Consider the following 22,444-nt stretch of genomic DNA (forward strand, 5'->3'; position numbering starts at 1 on the left):
TGTGGCTCCCACTGCAATCCATGGGGAACTGAACATTTAATCCTTTGGCACTTTGAAAACATAGGAGCTGGTGCCAGACTATTTTATCTGCCCTGCTATAGTTAAAATAGATTTTGATGTTATTTGGGCTATTCTACTACAAAAATATGACCACAAAATGCTTTTTTTTTCTTTTTTCTTTTTTTTTTTTTGGTTCAAGAAAACATAGCAGGCTTTCTCAGGTATATAAAACTGTTAATTTTTAGATAAAAATACAAACTTCACCTTTACAAAAACACATATTTCTGTTGAATACACATAAAGCATAACATTTTACCAAAAATAAAGAATTTTAGGTTTTGTTCAAATATTTGCAGCAAGGTAGTTCCCATGCCACCATGACATTGTACAATGCAGATACAAGAATTTGTACATTTCACACAGCTCCAACATGTGAAATAAAAGTATCTGTATACTGATAAGAATGACAATTGCTAACACAATATCACTAGTAGGCAACTGGCATAATTCTTAAAGGAAAAAAAAGGATTTTTGCATGGATATCCTATGATTTGTTTACGCACATCTCTCTTTTTTTCTCTTTTTTTTCTTTTTATGTAATGCTTTAAATTACGGGGGAGGTTGGGGAACATAAACCAAGAAACGTCTAGAAAATTATGCATAGGTATACCATTTTTATTTTAATACATCTCATTAGTTTGCATCCCACTAGGAGAAATACCGTAATGTTTTGTGTTCTGCTTATTGTTATACCAGTCTTTTATATGTGTTATTGGCAAATGTAGTCCAAGAGATAATAAAAAGCTAGGCAAAGAGTAAAAAGAAAACTTAATAATCACTTTATGGTGTAAAAAAAAAAAATCCACTTAAGGCTCCCCAGAAGGTTTTTTTGTATAGACTTTTAAAACACCACCAAGCAAGGATGTATTGTTCTATAGTGTTTGCGTGGCATTTGATCATTTCATACATTCCTGCTTTTTTTGTGCCTGAAGTCCACCAGTGTCCATCCATCTTCATCAAGAACGCAGGCACATTTCTTGACGTAAAGCACCGTTGACTGCTCTGACAGAAATCCACTATTCACTTAGATTTTTGTCATGTTTTTGAGTACTTTTGGTATCCTCCATTCATTCAACTGTCTTTTTTTTCTTTTCTGTTTTTCTTTCTTTCTTTTTTTTTTCTTTTTTGGACAGGGAAGCTTCCTATTGTTTCACAGAGTGCTACAATACTTGCTTTGATGTCACATTAAACAAATGTACATTGTCTCTTTGTTCTCATTAAGTGTTCTTTTGAGCCAGTTTTTTCACACAGGAGAACAAATAAAGTATACAGTCAATAAGCACCATACATAGTAGGTTCAGGAATGTAACAAACCATGTACATCCATGTCCCAGAGAGAAGTTTTTTTTCTAGCTTATTTTCACCTTACATCTGCAGGAGAGAAAAAAGATACAATAACTCTATGATTAGAATCAAAGGTCCTATCCTCTAAGTAGATGACTTAAAAAAAAAAAACTGTTCTGCATGAAGAGTCACTAACCTGGGACAAGAAGTTCTAAATGCTGTTTTGATTGAGTTTACATGCTCACTTTTAAAGTTGAATTTTAGAAAATCTTTGCTTCTATCATACTACTCCCAATAAATACCTGTTAATCTGAAACAGGATATCAAGTTTAGCATTCTTTAGAAACGATACATCAGTATACATGAAAACTGCCATTGGGAGTTTATGTGCAAAAAATAGGTGCTTGAAATTAAATTCACCACCATCCAGGTGTTAGGCACATACACTGCAAAATCCAAATCATTCCCACTCCAAATACTAGAATCAATTGCAAGTGCTGCACTTTACATTGTTTCAAGTCATTAAGAAATGGAAATTCCATATTTAAGTTGGAATGTGTATCGCCATCATCATACATTGCTAATATGTTGGCCAAAGGATTTCAGTCATTTTTGCATTGAGAGGGTGTTAAGTTTTTCACTACACTGAAAACCTCATGAATTTCAATGACTGATTGTCAACATCCTACTGAGACTGAACAGATGAAAAAAGAGATCTTAATTTTCTGGTGTAAGTAACACAGGGCCCTGCAACACAAAAAATGGTATTTCTAAGCATCCTCCTTGTCAGGTAGGCAGATCATCAGACCATCTCAGGTGCATGTACAATCAATCCCAGTTCATGCCAAAACATGGGTTTGATGGTCATGCATACAATAGTATTTGCTGTATGTACACTCAATGTTTTACAGCCAATGACTGGGAACATGACAATTTGTAACCTGGCAATTCATTCATGCATTATTATGTGATGCTTTGACCTCAGAAATCAATAATAATGAAACAAAAGCAGAGGCAATGGAACTTGAGATTTCAGAAGCTGAAGTATTAGCACCCTCCAAAAACAAAAGAAATAAAAAAGGCAAGAAAAGGAAGTAGCTCAAGAATGTAAGATGCTGATGGTGATGTGGAGCTTAAAGGAAAAATACCAGCAGGTAGAATTATCAAAGCCAATCAAATCTAATCTCTTTGCAGCTTTGAGGTAGCAAGTGTCAAGATTTTGAACAGTGATTAAGTTGAAGTGATGATATTTGATTAAGTTTTCCATACTTGTGCTATTAGGGTGTTCAGCATATAGGTCCTACCTGAATATCAAATAGTTCCAGTAGGTTTTATGTTGGTTTTAACTTTTTTCGTTTCCGTTTTTTACCTGATTCCCTAGGCCTTCCTGTTAACATAAGGGCAGGGCTGGTAAAAAGCCCTAAGGTAATGCATTTTGTTGAACACTGAAGTAATAAATACTCAAACCATTTACATTTCAAAAGAAATCTCATTGTCCTTTGCATTAAAGTAATAACTTTATAACGTCTGATTTGACATTCCATTTACAAAGTAATTATACAAAAGCAAAGAAATAATAAACGAAGTTGGCATTACACACGTCATTTCCAAGATCCATCTATAATTACTGTTACCATGCAGTATTCAACATTTGCTTTCAGCTCTGTAGTCAAGCTATTTTCAGCTCACCATCCACTCGCTGGTGCAAGTTTTGTTCCTATCAGTAATTAAATCCTAGAAATCTATACTCTTCCATGACAATTCTACCCCATTTTTCACACACTTCAAAAAGAAAGGTTTTCATCTTAAAATCTTAACTGCTTAGTCTTTGGCAATTAAAGACTTTTTGGAAAACTGGAATTGATCTAATGAAACTTTTTTCCAAATAGAAGACATAGAAAAAATATCAAGCCATACACACATAAAAATAACCATTTTCAATGTGGTTTTGTCTACTCATAACTCAACCTAGTTTCATCTAAAACACTCAGCTCAGATTATAAATTGATGTCCAATAAAATCACAGCAGAGGCCTAACTTTTCTTTTATATAAATCCTACTTCTGCTCTGTACATAGCAACTGAAGTTTACATTTGCTTACACCAGATTTATGTCTCCATGCTGGATGGAGACAGTGCAGAAAACCCTTCCTTACCCAGCCACCTACGAAATCCATCACCTTTGGGCAGCTTTCCTCCTATATTTACCTGCTTTTCATTGACTCTAATTTTGGGCTGGGTCTAGTGCACCCTTAAATTCCCAGCAGAGGTGCAAAACAAACTTTTGAGGCTTCCTTCAACCAAAATCAGGAGAAAGGGAGGTGTCCTTTCTACTGTAGTGGGTTTCCTGAATAAGTGTCAAGTTCTGCATTGATTGCACCCTAGTATGAGGATCTGAGCTAATGATTTTAGGTGGTTTTATGAAAGTCAGATTTAAAGTAAATACTTTTCCCCATAAATCTTTCCCCATGGTAACTTCAATGTTGTCTTGGTAAGGCAAACTTAGGTTTAATGTGACAACTGACAATAAATGCTTTGACTATATGTAAGTAAGAAAACAACAGGAACAGGCAATGTTGTTTCAAAACTCCTTACTCTTGAATATTGAACTTATTCCTAAGTGCTTTACGTTCATTTCATTAATATTTTCCCCAAGGTCAAGTAAATCTCAGCCTTAGCCCTGTCTCCACAAAGTCTAAAGAAATTAGGCAAGAGAGCTCACCAATAAGCTGCAACATGACAACCTTTAACTTAGTTAAGCAAGACCTGAATACTACTGGGCATTTACATTTATTTAAAGGCTAACTTAATGAGAATTGATACACTTTAAAGTTCAAATCCAAACTCTTTATACAGCACAAACTATCCCTAATTTTGCATCTTCAACACACAGAGAAGTAGCTGGGAGCTTCTCTACTGAGTTCACTGGAAGCAAAGTTTGCTTTACATTCTTTACTAATATAAAAATAAGGTCCATATGAAATCAGCATAAATGCAAAAATAAAAGGAAAACATACCAGTTTCTTCTTCTCTATAATCTGAATTAGTATTTGATGATGTACAGGTGCATTCCATATGCTCTTCTAATCTCACCAGAACTTCTTTTAATTTTGGCTTTTTTCTAACATATTCCACTTTTGCCACCTATAAAATACGATGAGGTATGTACTGAGACACATTGACATAGTTATAGTTCAGAACTGAAGACAGGTAACTAAATACCTCTATTTTTTAATGTAGCCAAACCCATATAAAATGTTAGCTTTTAATCATCTTTTATCTTAATTGTGCATCGTGTTACTATTTATTGCACAGACTATTTGTTTATTCAAGTTCAGCAGTTTGAAACAACTTTCTTTTCCCCCAAGAGATAAAACAATTTCCCATTCATTTTGGTTTGAAGTTGTAAGCAGCTCAGCTTTCACATATATCACAATAAGCTTCTATACAGATTCCAGTCAGTGGTTGTTCTTGTAGACTGCCACTTTTAGCCTGATCTTCTGTACATGTTGACCACTGTTCTTACGCCGAAGGCTAACAGTGAAGGCATTAAGTTGGTTTGTAATACGTTTTATAATTTACAAATTGGTGTCTCCAGACCCCTCTGAACGTAGTGTCCTCAATAATACAGAACCAGGATCTGAATAACAGCTGAGAAAGCAGCAATCTCAATCCTGCTCACTTCTTGCAATGACCTGGGACTTGTTTACAAGAGCTCCCATGCACTGTTTTTAGGTCCAAGGGAACTACCACTCGCAAACTGGATCCAGCCTTTGGCTTTATTGTGGATAGCTGGCAGGTATGCTATTTCTCTACAGTCCATCCAACTGCTTCCAACTGCACTGCTCCACTTTGGGCCAACGCACTGGTATCCTTAAAAAAAAAAGTCTGGAGGGAAGGTGAAGTCGGAGGAAGCAGCATGCTGGAGAAGCTCTGGCTACATGCAGGTCTCTCATCTGAAGGAAACCAATGCAGAAGAGAAGGATGTTGGGGTGGGGAGGATACCGAACGTGAGGACATCCTGACCAACTTGGTGCCGGCAGCCAGGAGAGGAGGAACAGCGCAGGGGGCAAGAACACTGCTGTGCTGGGGCACTGAAATGGGTTATGGGATGCTGGGTGCCAACTTGCACTAAGTGTAACGGGCATGATGGTCATGGCCGTGCAAGGGAATACGGCATAATGTGGGCAAAGAGAGTGCTAGACAGTGTGTAAGGGGTCCAATGTTTAGCTTACAATTGTGTTAAACACTGCATGAATAGGTGATAATCATTTGCTTGAAATTAAAATCACTGAAATGAAATCATGGCTTCTCAGTCCTACTGATGATTTATCTAACATCTGACAAAAGGGGGCTGCAATGTGGCTGTCCCAGCAAACAAGAAGACTACATAGTACAGGTATGCATTATAAATAAGATAGATGAGGGAGCAGAAGGACAAGAGAGGCTGGTTGTCTCTACAAAAGTTACAGGACAAAGCCATTAAGTCTGATCCAACCAAAAGCTCCAGTTAGTATCAAATAAAGCATCCACAATTACACTAGACTCTCCTGGTAATGGTTTACTTGTGTGTTTGGTAGGGATTTAATACCCCACATCAATCTTCACACTATGAAAATCATTCCCTGGCGCTCCCAAAACTGGAACAGTGTCACAAAATGAGAGTGGTGGCTGGAAAAAAACATCACATTCCCAAGTTCCCAGAAACACTCTTGTGGCTCTGTGGACACAAACTACCAAGGACCTCCGAATGACAGTAACAGAAGCTAGAGCAAAATCCTGGCCTTACTAAAAGTCAGTGGGAAATCTGCCATAGCTTTCATGGAGCAAGGAGTTCAGATCCACATTTTAGTCACCGCCTCTTGTGTCAACAGGATCTGGAGACAATTTTCATTTACCCAGCAAACAAAAGTTGCAGAGAGACAGATGCAGTAACTAAAGTGTCCACATTAAAAGGTATGTTCCAAAACTGTCAGATCTCCTTATAAACAGATTAAGAGCTGGCCATGACATACAAGAATGCTTTTGCTGAAAGACCAGCTATGGGTCAAAGCAGTATGTTTCAAAATCTCCTATCAGAACCCAACTCCATCAAGCCTTTGAATGCAAAGATTTGAAAATGTATGGTACAACTGAGTCATCTGGCATCAAAGGATGACTAATCCTTAAAATTTACAAAAACAAACAGTAATTAAGACACCTCCATCATCAGAGACAAAGAAAGAGACCAAGCAATCATGAAACAGCTTTCAGATCTGCCATGCTTATTACAGCTGTTAGAATAAACCAGTCTTATTGAAAATTACATGCAACAAAAATAAACTGTAATCAAGCTTTTTAAAGTCTGTCCTTGTTTTGCTTGGTTTTCCAAGCTGAAAGATATATGCAGTTCCTGTGGCTATTTGGTATTAAACAACATAAAAAAAAAACTGAAAAAGATAATACTTTGAATAGGATCATAATGAATTTATGCAGCAATTTAAAGCTGTTTTTTACTGTACTGTAGTTAAGATACAATCCAGCATACGTTCCACTGCCCTACTTCATGCTACGCAAGCTAAAGGAATGTCATTTTGTAAGATGTTGCATATATTCAAACTGAAGCAGCACAAACCAGATAAATTGCTGTGCTTGTGTCATCTATTAACAAACACCTGCTGGCCCACAGGATGCTAATCTAAAATGTTGAAGGTTGCAGTTCTGATTTTCAGTGGGTATAAACAGAGATACCTATGCTAACATCATGGGATTTGGCCTTGTGTTAGCATCTTTTTTCTTCTTTGTATTTTTCTCCCTGGTGTTTATCTCGTACAGTTATTCTCAAGTGCCAAATGCTTTGAGACGGTCACTCCTCAACAAACCAAGATTAGCTTCTTTTGCTTGTCCCTAACGCAACAAAACTAAAAATCCTCAAATCCTCCAAAACCACAAAATATCACTATATAAAAGCTCTGTAAGAGAAAGACAGTGAAATAACTGACTAGCTTAGTTAAATGGTGTATAATAAATTGCTGGCACCACACTTGCATCACCGTAGACTCTAGTTACTATCCTGCGGTATGGTGTGGTGGCTAAGTAAAAATGAAAATAGAATCTGATAAAAATATATGGCCTAACAGAAACATCATGGGAACACCTCTTCTAGAGCATCTCCAGCATAGATGAAATCAGGGAGTAATAGCAGGAAAAAAACAAGACTGTAACCAGAAGTGACAAAAACACCACTAGCACAAAGCCAAAATTTATCGCGGGCAGGAACTTGCAAAAGAAGTCGCAGTGCAGAAAATTCCTCGTAACAGCAAAACTCATGTGGCTGATAGGTAAATACAGGACGGGAAATAAAACCAAAAAGCAATTGAATGAAGATGCTTTTTGGAATCTTCTGCTTCTTCCATCTTAAAATAAACGTGTGCTGGTAAGATGGAGGGAAAACCTGCCTTCACCTTGCAACTGTGATCTTTGCAGCCCTCAGGTCTGCAAGGAAGTCAACAGGGCATAAAGGCACCACAACGACTGAGCAGGGACCGGGGATCCCGCGGGGCCTGGCAAGTCACCAAGCGTTTCGCAGGACTGGAGCCACCGCTCCAGGGACAGGACGGCAGGACTGGCGCGATGCCTTCCAGGACACAACCGCGCCAGCTGTGCATGCCTCGGCAGCGCAGGCAGCATGGGAAGCAGCAGGGAGGCCAGCCACCTCAGAGCCTGGCAGCCACCCATCCTAAAACACCCATTAAAGACACTTACAGGGCACTCCTCTGGCAAAATCCCTACCTCAGAAAAGCCTGTTCCCAGTTATTTAGGGTGTGGGGTACGGAGAGCTTTGCCTACAGGGAAGCGAGGCCCAGGGGTGCACTGCCTTGTCAGCGCCCGGCTCAGGCAGAAGCCCTCTCACAGCCCCGGGGTGGGGAACTGCGGCCCTGCCAGGCCCCGGGGCGGCGGGAAGCCCTGTCACAGCCCCGGGTGGGGGGGCGGCGGCGGGAAGCCCTCTGCCGGCAGCGGGGCAGGCTGGGAAACGCAGTCCCCGCGGCGCGGGAAGCCGAGGCGGCCGCGGGGCAGGCTGGGAAGGCGCCGGGGGAGGGGCAGGAGGGTGAAGCGGCGGCGGGAGCCGCCTCAGAGGGCGGTTTGGAGGTGCCTCAGCGAGGGCACGGCGGGAGGAAGGGTCCGGCGGCAGAACCGGAGGGTGCCGCAGCAAGCTCGTCGCGGGAGGGGAATGGCCGATGTGGGGTCTCTACGTCCTCTCTCCCTGAGCGGGAGCAGCCAGACCTTGCCCTCTGCCAGGGGACTGGGGGTGGCAGGGTTCCTCTCAGGCGCTGAGGGCACCTCTCTGGTTTTCTGTCTCCGCCTGTGTCGGTGTTTCCCTTGTTTCTCCCATCCTTAAACTGAGCTTTGATAACCTGTCCGCTGGTCCTGCCTGCAGGTCCCACCAAGTGCTGGCAGTAATCTCCAGCTGAGCCACAGCTAAAATCGAAGTGCTGTTTGTCCTAATCATAGAAACGGTCACTGAAGAAAAACGTTCTTAAACCTGCAAACACTACATACGGCCATTTTACCTACACACTCAATTTGTTCTGCAAGGCCTTTTTAACCTCTCCAGAGGCTGGGTAGCTCAGCTGAACAACTCGTTCTGAATTCCTGCATTTTTTTCCGTCTCTTTGAAACCTCTCTGCACAACTCCCAGATGACAACTGAGGAGCTGCTCCTGAATTCCCTCCTTTCCAGCTTCTTTTCTCTCTGTCCTTCCCTCATACTAATTTACTGTAAGAATATACTACGTTCAATTTCCCCGAATCAGCTCAACCTTGAATATTCAGAAATGGCTGAAGCTCGTATGGCTATGGCTGAAGTCCAAGCAGAAGGCAAAGCTGAGGTAGATGGAGTGAATTAGCTCGTTTCTTAATTTGGAAATGAGCACTGCTGCAAACAACCAATAATACTCAGCTTGGCTATTCAAAATAAGCGGTATAGGCAGGATTTGCTCCATAATATTAACTGGTTTTTGCTGCTGTGACCAAAGACACTAAGAACATCATGATCAACATTATGAAAAACCTCTTGGGAAGACTCAGTTCAGAAACCCCCCAAATAAATTATGGTCTGGTACTTGGTAAATACTTGATCTTGCTGTGGAGAAACAACAGAATCTGCAGATGTTACCGAAATGCTTTTGCAGACAGGGGAGGAAATATGTCTGTAACAGACACCAACACCCCTAACTCACCAATCCTTGTCACCATTACTCTATTGGGAGAGAAATGCAATTCTTTCCTTCCTATCAAAGAGCAACTCCCAACCAGCCTCTTTATTTCGGTCTGATTTTTGCAGGGCTGTACAGGTACAGCTTGCTGAATAGAGATGGCTTTAGGACCAGGGGGCTGTGTTCTCATGGGCTCACTCTGTCATGGTGCAGGGCACACCTACCTTTTACTAACTCACCCCATGAAAGGGAACCCTTAGAGGACCCATTTTGGGGAAGCCGTTCCACCATCACCCCTAGTTTGGAGCCTTCCTACAGCTCCAATTCCACAAGCCCATTAACAGTACTTTCCTGACCAAAGCTCAGTGAAGGCAAAGTAAGGACACCCCCGAACCCTGCAGCCTTTGAATCATGTCCCAGGAACAGAATGCCCCAAGACAAGCACCTCCGCTGCTCCTCCCACACGGCCACGGCCGTCTCTTAACCTTGACTACAGCAGCCCTCAGTAAGACAAAGAAAACACCCTTTGCTTTCGCCTGTTGGATGATGCAAACCCACTTGCTGACCTTTCTGGATGAACATTTTTCTAGTGTGAATGGGCCAGCTATGATCTCACTACCTTGTCAATGAAGAGGAAGTGGGGAAAGCCTTTTCAATGTTAAATCAAAAGAGGGCTTTTATGCAGTCTGACATCAGGGGAAAACACAAGACGGCTTTCCAACCGCACTGCAGGAACAGCTAAGAAGGCTCTCCAAAACCACTCCCCCTACCTTTGCAGCGACCCTCACTCTGGGCCAGCTACTTAATGGCATGAGCAGACATTCAGCTCTGAACGTAGGATTGGCAAAAGGCTCATAAAACCATCAATTATATCAAAGCTACAAGAGGATCTGACTCTGGAGGGCATAAATATGGATTCTGTTCAGAGATTTCTGGTGTGACAGTGGGGTCAGCCTACAACCTTTACAATGAACATCCTGTTCCTGCTTGACCTCTTGTCCTTTTTTTTCCCTTCTACTTAATGACTGTTTGGAGCAGTCTTGGAGCTTGGAAAAAAAAAAAAAAGTCCTCCAAAGCTAGCTGACGTATATTGATATTGCTGGTTGCAATATATTTACACAGCCACAAAAAGCCGCTGCTCAGCTGAGCCTACTTTTAGCTTGTGCCCTACTAAAATGAATGCAAATGTAAAAGCACTAAAACCGCATCAGCGGACTGAATGAGAAACTAAGATTTCTTTAATGTGGCGGTGTGCTAGGGAAGCAGCCCCAACAATGACATCCCACAAAGCTGCTGCCAGTTGTGGAGTTTGCAGCTTCTAGGGAACCCTCAGTGTCCCCAGCAGCAGGGGACTTCCGACAGCCAAACTTCTATCTATAACCTTCCCCATCACTGCAGGTGTAGGAAAAAAGCACAGGGTTGCAATATCGCACCCAAGTACCAACAGCAAGTTCACAATACATGGCTCAACTCTTTGCTGGGCATCTCCGGCTGCTTTGTGTGTATTAGTTGCTACACAAAATTAACTGGAAGCTGTATCAAACCCAAAGGGAACAGCATTAGATATTAAAACCCTGAGGCACTTTGCTCTTTAACTCCTATTCTGAACAGCTTGCAATTGTAGTGCTTCAAGTTCCCCAGTTTGTTCTCAGCCCTCAAATAATTACTGATCCCAATTTTTTCCTCATTTTTAATTGTTACTGCAAAGTGTATCCCACAAAGGAAGGGCAGCAAGCAAGTGTAAAGTATAATTATTTTTTGAAAGACTGAGGGAATCTGTTCAGATGTTTGTCCAGCTTATTTGGGTGTGAAAGCATTTTTCAGATGTTCAGAAATGGAAAAGAAAAAGATATCCTGCTCAGATGCATGCCTGTGTGTATGAAAAACAATGAAATGGCTTAGATGCCTTATTTTGTGTTTAGGATGTACAGCGCTACATTAACAGCACCTTTCTCAATAAGAAATCTGTTGCAAGTACAGCAATCAGTGTGTTGTGCTGGGCAATTTTATGTTCAAGAATGTGGTGGGTTTTTTTTAAATTCTGCTCTTAAAATACTCAGGACAACAAGAACTCAGAGTCTTAACAATATAAATGCTAAGTGTAAGTCTAATCTCCTACACACAGATGTAGATCAACATTACTTGTTTAAACACTGATAAAAATTAGAACACAGTGAAGCCGAATGAACATAAGAAATATTTCACGTAATATTTACTGGAAAATTGCAACAGGGATTTTCTCTAATGAGTAAATACAGCATGAAGCCGTTGAGTCTTCTATCCCTGGGGTAAGATAATTTGAAACACATTTTTTCAGATCAAAAGTGTTATGTTGTCAAATATAAAAGCCCAATTTAGGCTGCATAATATTTAATTAAGAAAACAGCATTCCATACTGTGATTTATTTATTTTTTTAAGTCCAATGCCCCTTGAGTCATTTTGTCTTCTTAACTTTAAGATTTGTACTGTGCGAGATCATGGGAAAGACAGAAGCAACTTTATTTTCATTACAAAAGAAGAAAAACCTAAAGGGAATCCTGTGAATATCAAATCCAAACCCAAGATTTCCCAATAATCATGCAACTTGAATAGGCCATCTGCTCACTCAAAATGGAGAGGAGCACTGTACCTGATCCTGTGGCTTATGACGATGGATAACAGAGAACCAGGTCACACAGAACAGCCACAAGAACACCTGGAGTATTTAGACTTAAGGGGACCCTCTTAGGGCTCCGCAGCCACGATTTGCTCACCTTGACACTTCTGTGATGTATCCGCGATGGCTGGCATTTCACACTGCTGGTGTTGCAACAGCCAGTGCAACGTTTCACCTCCACGCAGGGCGGCCATATCAGGAAGTTGGCAGAGGTGGGATCAATCTGACTCCGAGGTATCTCGTATATAACCGTCCGTGTTTTGCAGACAGCCGGGATAGCTTCCTCTGCAAACACAAGAAATTCACACTTCCAGGTGAGCAGCTGCTCTCACCTCAGAGCACCCAGATACTTTACACCATCGATTTTTGAGTGGCACCCTTAGCTGGCGGGTTGAGATGGTGTTCTCAGTTCCCACTGCTCACTGACAAGTCGGTGCTGAGTACTGTTTGCCTACCACTAAACCATGTGTGCTACCCTAGGGAGAAGCTTGACTCACTCCCAAAAGCCCAGCCCTAAAACAAGGGTTTACAATGGCCTGGCTCCCAACATAGCTCAGAGCACGTACCATTAGATAAGACAATCCCGGCTCTTTAGAAGTGACAGCAAGCCAGGGGCTTCTCCAGATTAGATGATCCTCTAATACAGCCTCATAGCAACTGCATAACAGCAGCTGCTATTTTACAACATTGGGGTGATCACTGCACACACGTATTATCACACAAGTATGCAATACCCGGCAAACACCACCACAGAAGTTGCACTGAGGGTAATTAGATCACACCCAAACTGGTTGAGCTGGGAAACAACCCGTGCCACCTTGAAATTTTCCACTTCCAAAACTTTAACATCCCCACATCAGGGAGTCTGGTCCATCTGCCATCCGAAAGGGCAACTGCCGTTTTTTCTGAATGAAGTTATCAAAGGTCTGTACATGGTGGGTCTTATTTAATTAGTTATTTCTTGAATAAGGCAAAACCACAAAAGTAGCATGACTGAAAAACCTGCAGCTAAACCAATAACCTGTTGGGCTCAGGTAAGGTGAGCTTGTAGACAAGTTTCAGCCACCTGAGGATCATAAAGCGTAACTCTGTACTGCTGCATGACGCTGCCATGAAAAATCCAAACCAAGTATTGTTTTCAACCTAGGGACTGCCTAAGAAGTCAAGCTGATAATTCAAAACGGTCCAGAAAATAGCAATTGCAGGGACAACTTGTTTGATGGTAAGCTCTCTGAAGGCAGCCTGGATTTTTTTGCCTTACAGCGGAAGCAGTGATAGCTTTGGGTTAGATGTGTCAGGGAACTGGAATACTGCCTGTGCTTCTTCAGTTACTTCCGAAGTACAAGAAGTTCAGGCCTGACCTGTGCCTGTAACATGAAAATCTAGGCTTAGTTTTGAAAGGGATGCATTTCAGTTGGCTAAATAGAGTGAAAATTCTTCTTCTCAAACCCCAGTGCCATGAACTCAAGAAAATTAATGGATCCCATACTGCAAGATAGCTGGCAACTCCTACAAGTTATTGAGTATACCTAGTTCCCACTGACTTTTATGGGGAGGCATTCAACACCTTGCAGAGTAAGGTGCCAAGTGTAGCAGACTGTTTCAGAACCGCTGTTCTCTAGAGGCATTCAATGTGACGAGTGCGCTTGCCAATTCACACTGCAAATCCAGGCTGACAGCATGCTGTGCTATCTACCGCGTACCACCATAGCTTAAAGTACAAATATATGAACTCTGAATTACCTATAATAGATATGATCATGGATGTTTTCCACAGTCAAATGGAATGGTAAAACACTCAGATCTAAACAGATGAACAAGCAGTGTGTACAAATCCTATTCTAAAATTCACTAGCATCTCTTTAAATTTGTATTTGGGCTTTGTTGGATCACCATCATTATTGTTTAGCAAGAACAAAATCCCTTGTAAACATGCGTGGTGCCCTACGCAATGATGGAAATCAATGCCCCAGCATTTCCATCAATGGCTTTTAATTTTTTGTATAAGCTGGTTTCTTCTTGTGAATAAAGAGTCAAGCTGTTTCCTTTTGTGGAGCTTCTGTACTGAAAACTCTACCAACTGTTGATGTTTTTTAAGGCACACTGCTGTAGTTGTTCCCCACACTATGAATTATACATTGAATATCACAGCATTTTCTAACCAAGGTCTAGCTTTCTAACATGCTGCAACAAGAAAGTGAATGTAAAGAATTTGTGCTTGTCTGTCTCCTATGGACATCCTCCAGAAGACAGCTTCTCAGGCAAAGGCTCGTTTCGTGCAAAAAGAAAGGCAGAAACTAGAAATGGCCTTTTCCCTTTGTGCGTGTCGCGTTTTTCCAGTGAAATGTCCTGCTTGGCTGACCAAAAGCACCCCCTCTGTTTTTACTCCCTAAGTACAAACAGCTTGTTTCTTACCAATGCTTCTTTTTCTGCGAATGGGCACAGGACGATTCTCTTGCGCATGTTTAGCAGAATGAACACTATAAGATCTCAAGTTTGTTTCTGAAACATCATCATATCCTAGAACAGGAAACAAAATATTAAACCTCAGCTATGTTATTTGCATCAGTGTTGCTACAGTGCTGTTCCATACATATAAACCTGCGCTGCTCATATGCATAAAACCAAATCCTGCTGCAATTAGTCTAACGTAACTCCTGCCAATGCAACTGCAAGGGCATAAGGCAGGGAAGACATAGATGTTAAATGTCACGTATAAGCATGCACAATTTAATTCTAATATCCACTTTACTGAAAGCCCCCAGAAACAGTGCACACTCTGTGACACAGAACCATATCTAAAGTAAAACAGTTGCATTGTTATGTGAAAGGCATAATACAGCTTTTCTTACTGGAAAGGTGTAGAAATAAGAACAATTATACTTCACGTGAAACGTTTCTTCTAAGTTTTTTGGAGTTCTGGTATGAGGCTATGGTAAAAAATATGGTATTACACACCCAACAGCAACAATGCTGCCTCTGTAAATTTTCTCTTGCTTAGTGTTCAGGGCAGTACTAGGACAGAATCAAAAGCAAAAAGTAACTAGCATGGGTTTCCTTTTAGCCTCTCTGTTGCAGAACAAATCCCCTGTGAAGTATCCTAACCTTTGGAGGGGCATCTGAAGCTACTGCAAACTCTGGGACTGCATCCAGGCTTGTCTTGTTCCCTAAATAAGCCTACCACATGGGTTAAAGGGCCATGAGAAAAAGCAAAGATGGAAAACTTGGCATTTCATTTATCATAAAAAACAACAAAATAACTGCTCCAACTATTTGGTTTTGTTAAGTGAAGCAGTCCAGGTCATGTCCCATGCAGTAGGGTTCTGAAAATGACAAGCACAATCTGCAAACAGGGGATCGGGAAGATGTAAGCAAACTGAAGACTGCATACAGATTCCAGTACACCGCAACTAAGATTTTTAGCACTCTGCTGCTTGGAGTGCCCTCTGTAACATCACTGAAGAGTTTCAAGGTTTCACTGCTGGCTCCAAAGAAAACTGTGATGTGCACTAAAAAATGTAAATGGCCATTATACAGTACTCAGTTACCCTCTACAAGCTACCAACATCCTACACTCCTGTCTTCTGCACTGTCACGCTCCCTGCTTCCAGTTCGTTTTGTATGTACAGTTGACTGTGTCTCCAGAACTTGTTTTATTTCAGCTTTATTAGTAATACACATCATGAGAGTCTCCTCTACAAACCAACCAATTAATTTTCTCCTCCCTCCAAGAAATCCTGACCTAAAGAGCATGCAGCTTGTGGAATCACCTGCAGAGCCTGGAAAGACATGAAGACAATGGTATCTTCAGCATCTCAGAAAGAGCTCTCTGCCTCAAGGTTTAGCTTCACTTCTTGGAAAATACAATCGTAGGTAGCTAAGAGAAGATGAAATGGGAGGTCCAAGAGGTAGTGCCAGGATCACCCACTGGTCCTGTCTATTCTTATCAGCAGAACAGATCCTTGTCTGAAATAAGTCAGTGTGAAATCTAGACTCTCAATTTACCCAAATAAGTTGGCTCCTACTTCCTGTGTAGAGTGCTTGTTTCCCACTGCTTTTGATGGGAAATTTTGGAACCTAAATGATTAGCTGATAGTGAGCCTTATTTGCAGTCCCAGTCCTGTAATGTAACACAGCAATGACTAATGGATTTTATTTCTGCTTTTATTGTACCCCATACTCCAGAAAACTCATCAGTGGGGTAAATAAAATGGCTTGCCTGAGACCCCACAGGAAGCTTGCGACCGAGCTGAGGAGCAGAGCCAGGTCTCCCGCATGCCATTCCAAAAGCACCAGGCCATCCACCTGACCCCAAATGGTGTTATGCAAAATGAGGATCCGTTCTGATGTTCCTTCAGCCCTCTTCTGCTTCCTAGCACTCAGCCACCCAACACCTTAATACTGACCTCCTTTTTGGCAGCTTGGAGTTGTCACAATCTCTCCCTCAGTTTGAGGCAATGAAGTGATATTCAAAAGAAAGCAGCATGAATTCTGCTTAGTGTAAGATCCAAGCTAGGCTCAGAGCAAGAAGCATCTCCGTCCACATGCAAACAGTGTTTTAAAAAGATTAAACACAAAACTAATGCCTCTAATCCGAACTGCTTGGTGGGCACAGACATCTTGCTGAAAAGAGAAACCGTCGATGATGCCAGCTGTACGGCAGGCCCGAGCCACAGGTCCTAATCCCACATTCAACACGCTGGCATAGCTCCCTTCTAACATGACTGATTTCTTGCTGTCTTGTTTAAAGAAACTGGTAAGACTAAAGGAATAGTATGATCAGCTAACCAATATGTTAAGCCATGTGCTTATATATAACTGCTCAACTCAGCTGCAATTAGCCATATTCTATCATCATGTTTATAAAGCAAAACGACATGTCGAGGAGCATGTGTTGCTTATAAGATGATTTCTAAGGTGAAGAAGGCCTCTGGCTCATACTGTATCTCACTGTCTCGCTACATATCTTAGGCATGTACATCACTTCTTAAGTTCATGTCTCGCTGTGAGGGTTAAAAGAAGAGATCTACAGAGCTAGCACAGCAGACTGCAAAATAAGTTCCAGTCAAACCTCAATGCATTATGCAACACATATTGTATTATTTCTATCGACACAGCATCGATGTGTTGTTGTTTTTTTTTTAATAAACAGAATTATGGAGCATATGGCTGGAGCCAGAAGACACTATAATGCTAAAGGCACTTGGTGTCCCCCCCGATCCCCACACGCATTTGGAAGGAATTCCATTTCCCAGTGAAGTCAATGGGAAAATCACTGAAGTTCAAGCAAACTTTAAGTCACCAGAAGTCTTGCCCAAGCAGGACCAAAAAACAGAAAGTCAGCCTTGAAACGCAGACTTGACTCTGGATGTGTGGCCAGAAGACTTTCTTTTATTTCATTAAAACAACGATGGTACAGTAACTACAAATAGCACTCTCTAGTCTGACTTTAAATAAGCCTGATACCTAATTTGCATCAGTTTTTTTCCCCTAATGTACTGATTTAGGAGCATGAAGTTGCAGGATACAGATATGCTCTTAGCAAAGGAAATGGGAGTTTATGGGTGCTTAGTGCCTCACAAAATGAGGCTTAGAGCAGAAAGCTTAGAAACGGATGGTTCTTAGTTTAGAAATTGAACACTGCTTGTCACGTAGTGAAGATGGAGGATGCTACACGGAGCCAGATTAATGCAGCTCTCTTTTAACGTTTTAATAATAAAAGTTTTCATGGCAGCCCATCAAGAACCTTCTCTGTGATCTTTTAGGTACTGACAACATATCAATGATGGGTATAAAAACTCTTGCAATTAGCCTTGGTCAATCCATTACTGTAGCTGAAATTGTTCTTTTTTGTCAGATTGGCATTTTTCCACTGGGTCGTGGAGTATAAATCACAGAGTTCCTATGACATTCTGCCAATATGTGATTACTCTTCTCACTAAATAAGCCTGTGGAAAGCATCCTAACACGACTGTTATTTTATATTTATCAATTTATACTGTCGCATTGCTATCTCCTTCCGAAACAATTTTATGCGAGGTACATCCCCAATATATGCAGTCTTAACACAAACCTTCTACATGTCACTTTGATGTGCATCCAAAAAATGTAGGTCCAACACTTCTAGTACCAACAGCAGCAGTTTAGGAAATTCTCATTCTCTCTTTTTTTTTCAGGAATTCAATGTAAGGTACAATAAACTGAAATGGTCTGTCTTACAAATCGGTCCTAGAGCCAGAAAGCCCAAGGCAACGTCAATCTGTTTGTTTGATCTTCTTTCTGGCTGATGCAAAATATGCCCTTCTGACATCCAACTGCAGAGATAGATGTCATTAAGTTTTCAACTTTGATCTATTAAAGGAAATATAAGTAGCCGCCTGCAAGATCCTGTTTTGTTTAGGTTTTTTTCCCTTTACCTAGATGTGATCAACCAACTGTAAAGGAGGAGGAGTATTCCCTCTATCTGTCTCAGGAAAAACACAGGACACACATGGCAGATGCCCGCCTCTCATAATGTTTAAGAGGTGCAAGGAAAGCTAACACATTGCACTGTAACATCCTCAATTTGAGCGCCACACCAAAAGCACAAAGTCAGCAGAAGATTTTCCAATAGATTGAGCTCTGCAGCAATCTAACACTTTTCCATGAAAGTATACTGTTAATTTAGAACGTTTCTCCACTTAACAAAAGCTGCTCTGCTAGTTCTTAATCACAGGCTGTTAAATTCACATGGCCTAAGGTGACCCTGTGGTTGATGCCCTTAAACCATGCAAAGAAGCACACTCAGCCCTGCGCTTCCCCACGCAGGGAGACGACTGGGGGAAAATCTGTTCCCAGCGGGAGGCAAACATAATAGGTGATGAAATGAACTCTACCTCCCACAGGACAGACGGGAGAGGTGAAGCGCGGGGAGAAAAACCACGCTGCTAAGCCAAAGAGAACTTCACGGGCAGAATATAGGAAATGCCCCCGTTTCGGTGATTTAGTCTGTTAGTAGTAAAACTGTACTCTGCACGCTACAGCTGCCTACTTCCTGGGATCGTGCATGCTTTCTGTTTTAAACAGGGTCAGGCTCTGCTCTCCGTCACGCCAAGGAAACTCTGTTGCTGACTATGGATCCCAATCACAGCAAATTAATTAATATAAGACCCTGTTTCTCATATAAACAAGGAATTTTCATGTTGCCTTTACAGGGATTTCTCTTTGAATCGGACATGCAGCACTGGGCTCTGACAAATTGGCCTGGATTTTCATTTTTGAATACAATGACAAGCTCCATGTTGGGTAGTGTTTTTCTTTAAGTAATATGCCAGATGGTCTGGGGGTGTGGTTTCTAATTTTATGAAGGGGGTTATCAGTCATCTCTGCGCTACAATATAGAGACCAAATCTGTCAGAATAGAAGAAAAACCTGCCCACTCTGACTTATAAAACTTACTTTTCCAATTAAAAATACATGCTTTGCATTGCAGGAGAGAAAATGACTGTTCTTCCTTCAATTTCCACAGATTCTGTCTTGTTACTCAGAAATATCAGATATTTTCTGCATGCATGCCTGATCCTGCAAACTCTTCCCCTACAAGACCATTCTTAATTCTCGAGTCCACCCACTGAGTTTAAACAGGGCTACTCACATGCAGAAGGACTGGCAATACCATGCACTAAAACGAGGGAGAAAATAATCACTGGAGTGTTTTATTCTGAGCCTCAGTTTAAATGAGTGTATGCTATAAAATACAAATACATCCACTGTACAAGCCTTCACTGAACTAGCCCTTCCCTAAATGCAACTACGGCCCTAAGGAAATACATTTCAGAAATATTATCTTACCAGTGACAACTAGAAAACATTTGATTTGCTAATCCAAGCTAATACTAAATATAGTAAACAGGCCTGATCCTGTTTACTGAAGAAAACATGGTAATTTCAATGTTCGATTAGTCACTCTGATAAACCCTTAATAAGAATTGCTCATGACAGTAAAGACTGCAGGACTGTGCCCAGAAAACGTATATGCGGGTAGTAAAGACCAGTTACTCTCTATGAAGATCCAATCCTGCTTGTGTAGCTCAGAATAAAGCGCAGCAGGCGTGCAAAAGGAGCACTCACATAAGCAAGAACAGGGTGAAAAGCTGAATATTTTGTTTTTATTTTTTAATACTGTTTGAGTTTGTGTCTTAAGGCATTACTGTTTCATGTTGAAATAGTAAAATATTCATGTGTCTTGTTTCTCTAATGGTTTCTAAACTGACAAATTGCATGAAAACAGCAAAACGAAATGGTAAACTCGTGGCTGACCTCTTCCATTTCTGGTCATGCATCCTCTTCTGGTTAATATTAGCCACGAGGTAAATAATTATTTTCTGAAATAAATTTTTTGGCTACATCTATGAATTTATTCAGCTCCCGCCATTGCTCCACTTGCCTGCTTGATTCTCTTGCAATGGAGCCATGTGAACTTTTGCTCTCCTTGTAAGTGGTATTTAAAAATGAAGCATGTGCTTGTTACACTGGGGCATTTGAAAAAATAATGTCTTCTGGTAGCTACAGAATACCGACTCAAACGCAGAAGCAGCATGCAGTATTTTAAAACACTAGCGCTCAGATCCAGCCCTTCTGCAACAGCAGCCAAGCCTTCCACTGAGTTCACTGGGAAAAAGATTTTAGCAGTAGTGCACTTGTCTGGTCCAAAACAGTCTTCAGTGGGGAAATATGTATTGCATACCCCTTCCCTGTTGTGAAAGCTTCTTTAATTGCAGTGATAAGCAATAATGATGAAGCACTGCTCTCCAAATATACTAAACCGATGCCAATGAATCTGGTAATTAGTAATTAGCCTCTCTGGTAAAGTATTGTGCAAGAGAGAAATATTCCCATTTTCAGTGTAATGGGAAACCGTTTGCTCCCTAATCACATGAAAATTGAAAGCTATGTCTGTAAAATACGTTCTTAGTGCATTCCTGCTCATTAATACAGCACTATACAAAAAGCAGTGAGTTAAACTCTAGAAGGATCCTGCAATGCTGAATGAAGGTGATTGAACCTGGCACAGATTTTACAAAAATACACAGCATATGGTTTAAAAGGAGATGGCCCAGTACCAACGCAAGCAAAACTCATTCATTTTTCTCCATGTTTGTTCTTCAGAAAGATGCAGGTTTCCCTTGGGCACATCAAAGGTGCCGGGTTTATTCTCTCTCAACTAAGGGAAGAAATCACCAGGAACAAAGTGCATCAAGTGAAACCAAATGATAAGAAACCCAGTAATACGGTGCTTCTAGATGTCATTTACTGCTGCAACGATCTGTTTGAACTGCACATTCTCACTACACCCATTTGCATGCCTAATGATGCAGAAAATAACCCTGCGCTATTTTCTTTTGGAAAAAAAGTGTATTTTTAAGGTTAAGCTTCATATGCAGGTTCCTGTTTAAAATCAGCGTAGACGGTTTATTTTCCTTTTAATAAAGCCCAGCGCTTGAAGAGACATTACTTCATTCATAAATATTGTTTCAAATATTTTAAATACCTCTAGGACAGTAGTTTAAAGATAACAGAGCAGTGCAAGACCAACAACAAACCTTATGGAAATTCTTCTCCGCTGAGAGACGGAGAGGTCTGAAAACACAGAGGGTCACTAGGTCCCTCTCCACCCTGAACCCCCCGAAGTTTTAATTCCCGATCGGCCCCTTGGCCGCCGCCTCCCTTTGAAATAAAGCTCCCCTGCCCAGGCCAGCCTGGCTCTTCAGGCTGGGTCCCCGCACGGCTTCTCGCCCCCGAGGCGAGGCGGCCCTGGCCGCGCCGCCGGAGCGGCGAAAGGCGTGCGGGGCGCTGCGCCGCGGCCGCCCGCGGTGCCTCCCCCCCGGGGCGGCGGCGGCCGACGGCGCGGAAGGAAGGAGGACGGGACTAATTTACCTACGGAGTCAATCTCCAGGAGGCGCTGCAAGTCGCGGATGCTGTGGATCTCGCTGTGCGCCAGCCGCTCGATGAGCTCCTGCGGGATCTCGGCCTCCTTCAAAGACACACACACACACACCGCGGGCCCCGCGGCCCCCCCCCGCCGGCCCCCCCCCCCCCCCACGCCCCTGCCCCACCGGGCATTGAGCGCTTCGGGGCTGGGGGTTGGGGTTTATGGAGGGTGCAGGGTGTTTGCTGGACGTGTTTGGACGAAGCAGGGGAAAAATCCACGCTCGCACCCACCGCCCCCAAAGCTCCGCCGGGCGCCGGAGCGCTCCCCGCCGCCCCCTCCT

The 22,444-nt window shown here is 41.9% G+C and overlaps 1 protein-coding gene across 4 annotated transcripts in view; it reads right to left on the minus strand.

The window, feature by feature from the left end:
- PDGFA (platelet-derived growth factor alpha polypeptide) overlaps nt 1-22,444 on the minus strand; it is a 33,994-nt gene that overhangs the window by 10,163 nt on the left and 1,387 nt on the right. Inside the window, exons 2-7 of one of the 4 annotated variants that reach the window (XM_010570247.1) lie at nt 22,110-22,206; nt 14,610-14,714; nt 12,292-12,479; nt 4,361-4,487; nt 2,649-2,731; nt 1,305-1,431 (exon numbers count right to left, since the gene is read on the minus strand). In XM_010570247.1, the coding sequence (XP_010568549.1) occupies nt 2,676-2,731; nt 4,361-4,487; nt 12,292-12,479; nt 14,610-14,714; nt 22,110-22,206 (573 nt within the window). In that variant the 3' untranslated portion in view covers nt 1,305-1,431; nt 2,649-2,675. Of the gene's footprint in view, nt 1-1,186; nt 1,432-1,607; nt 1,655-2,648; nt 2,732-4,360; nt 4,488-12,291; nt 12,480-14,609; nt 14,715-22,109; nt 22,207-22,444 lie in introns of those variants that run through there. The other 3 variants (XM_010570248.1, XM_010570249.1, XM_010570246.1) reach the window with 3 other exon arrangements.

Source organism: Haliaeetus leucocephalus, unplaced genomic scaffold (assembly GCF_000737465.1).
Source record: "Haliaeetus leucocephalus isolate CR32 unplaced genomic scaffold, Haliaeetus_leucocephalus-4.0 Scaffold295, whole genome shotgun sequence".
Taxonomy (NCBI): Eukaryota; Metazoa; Chordata; class Aves; order Accipitriformes; family Accipitridae; genus Haliaeetus; species Haliaeetus leucocephalus.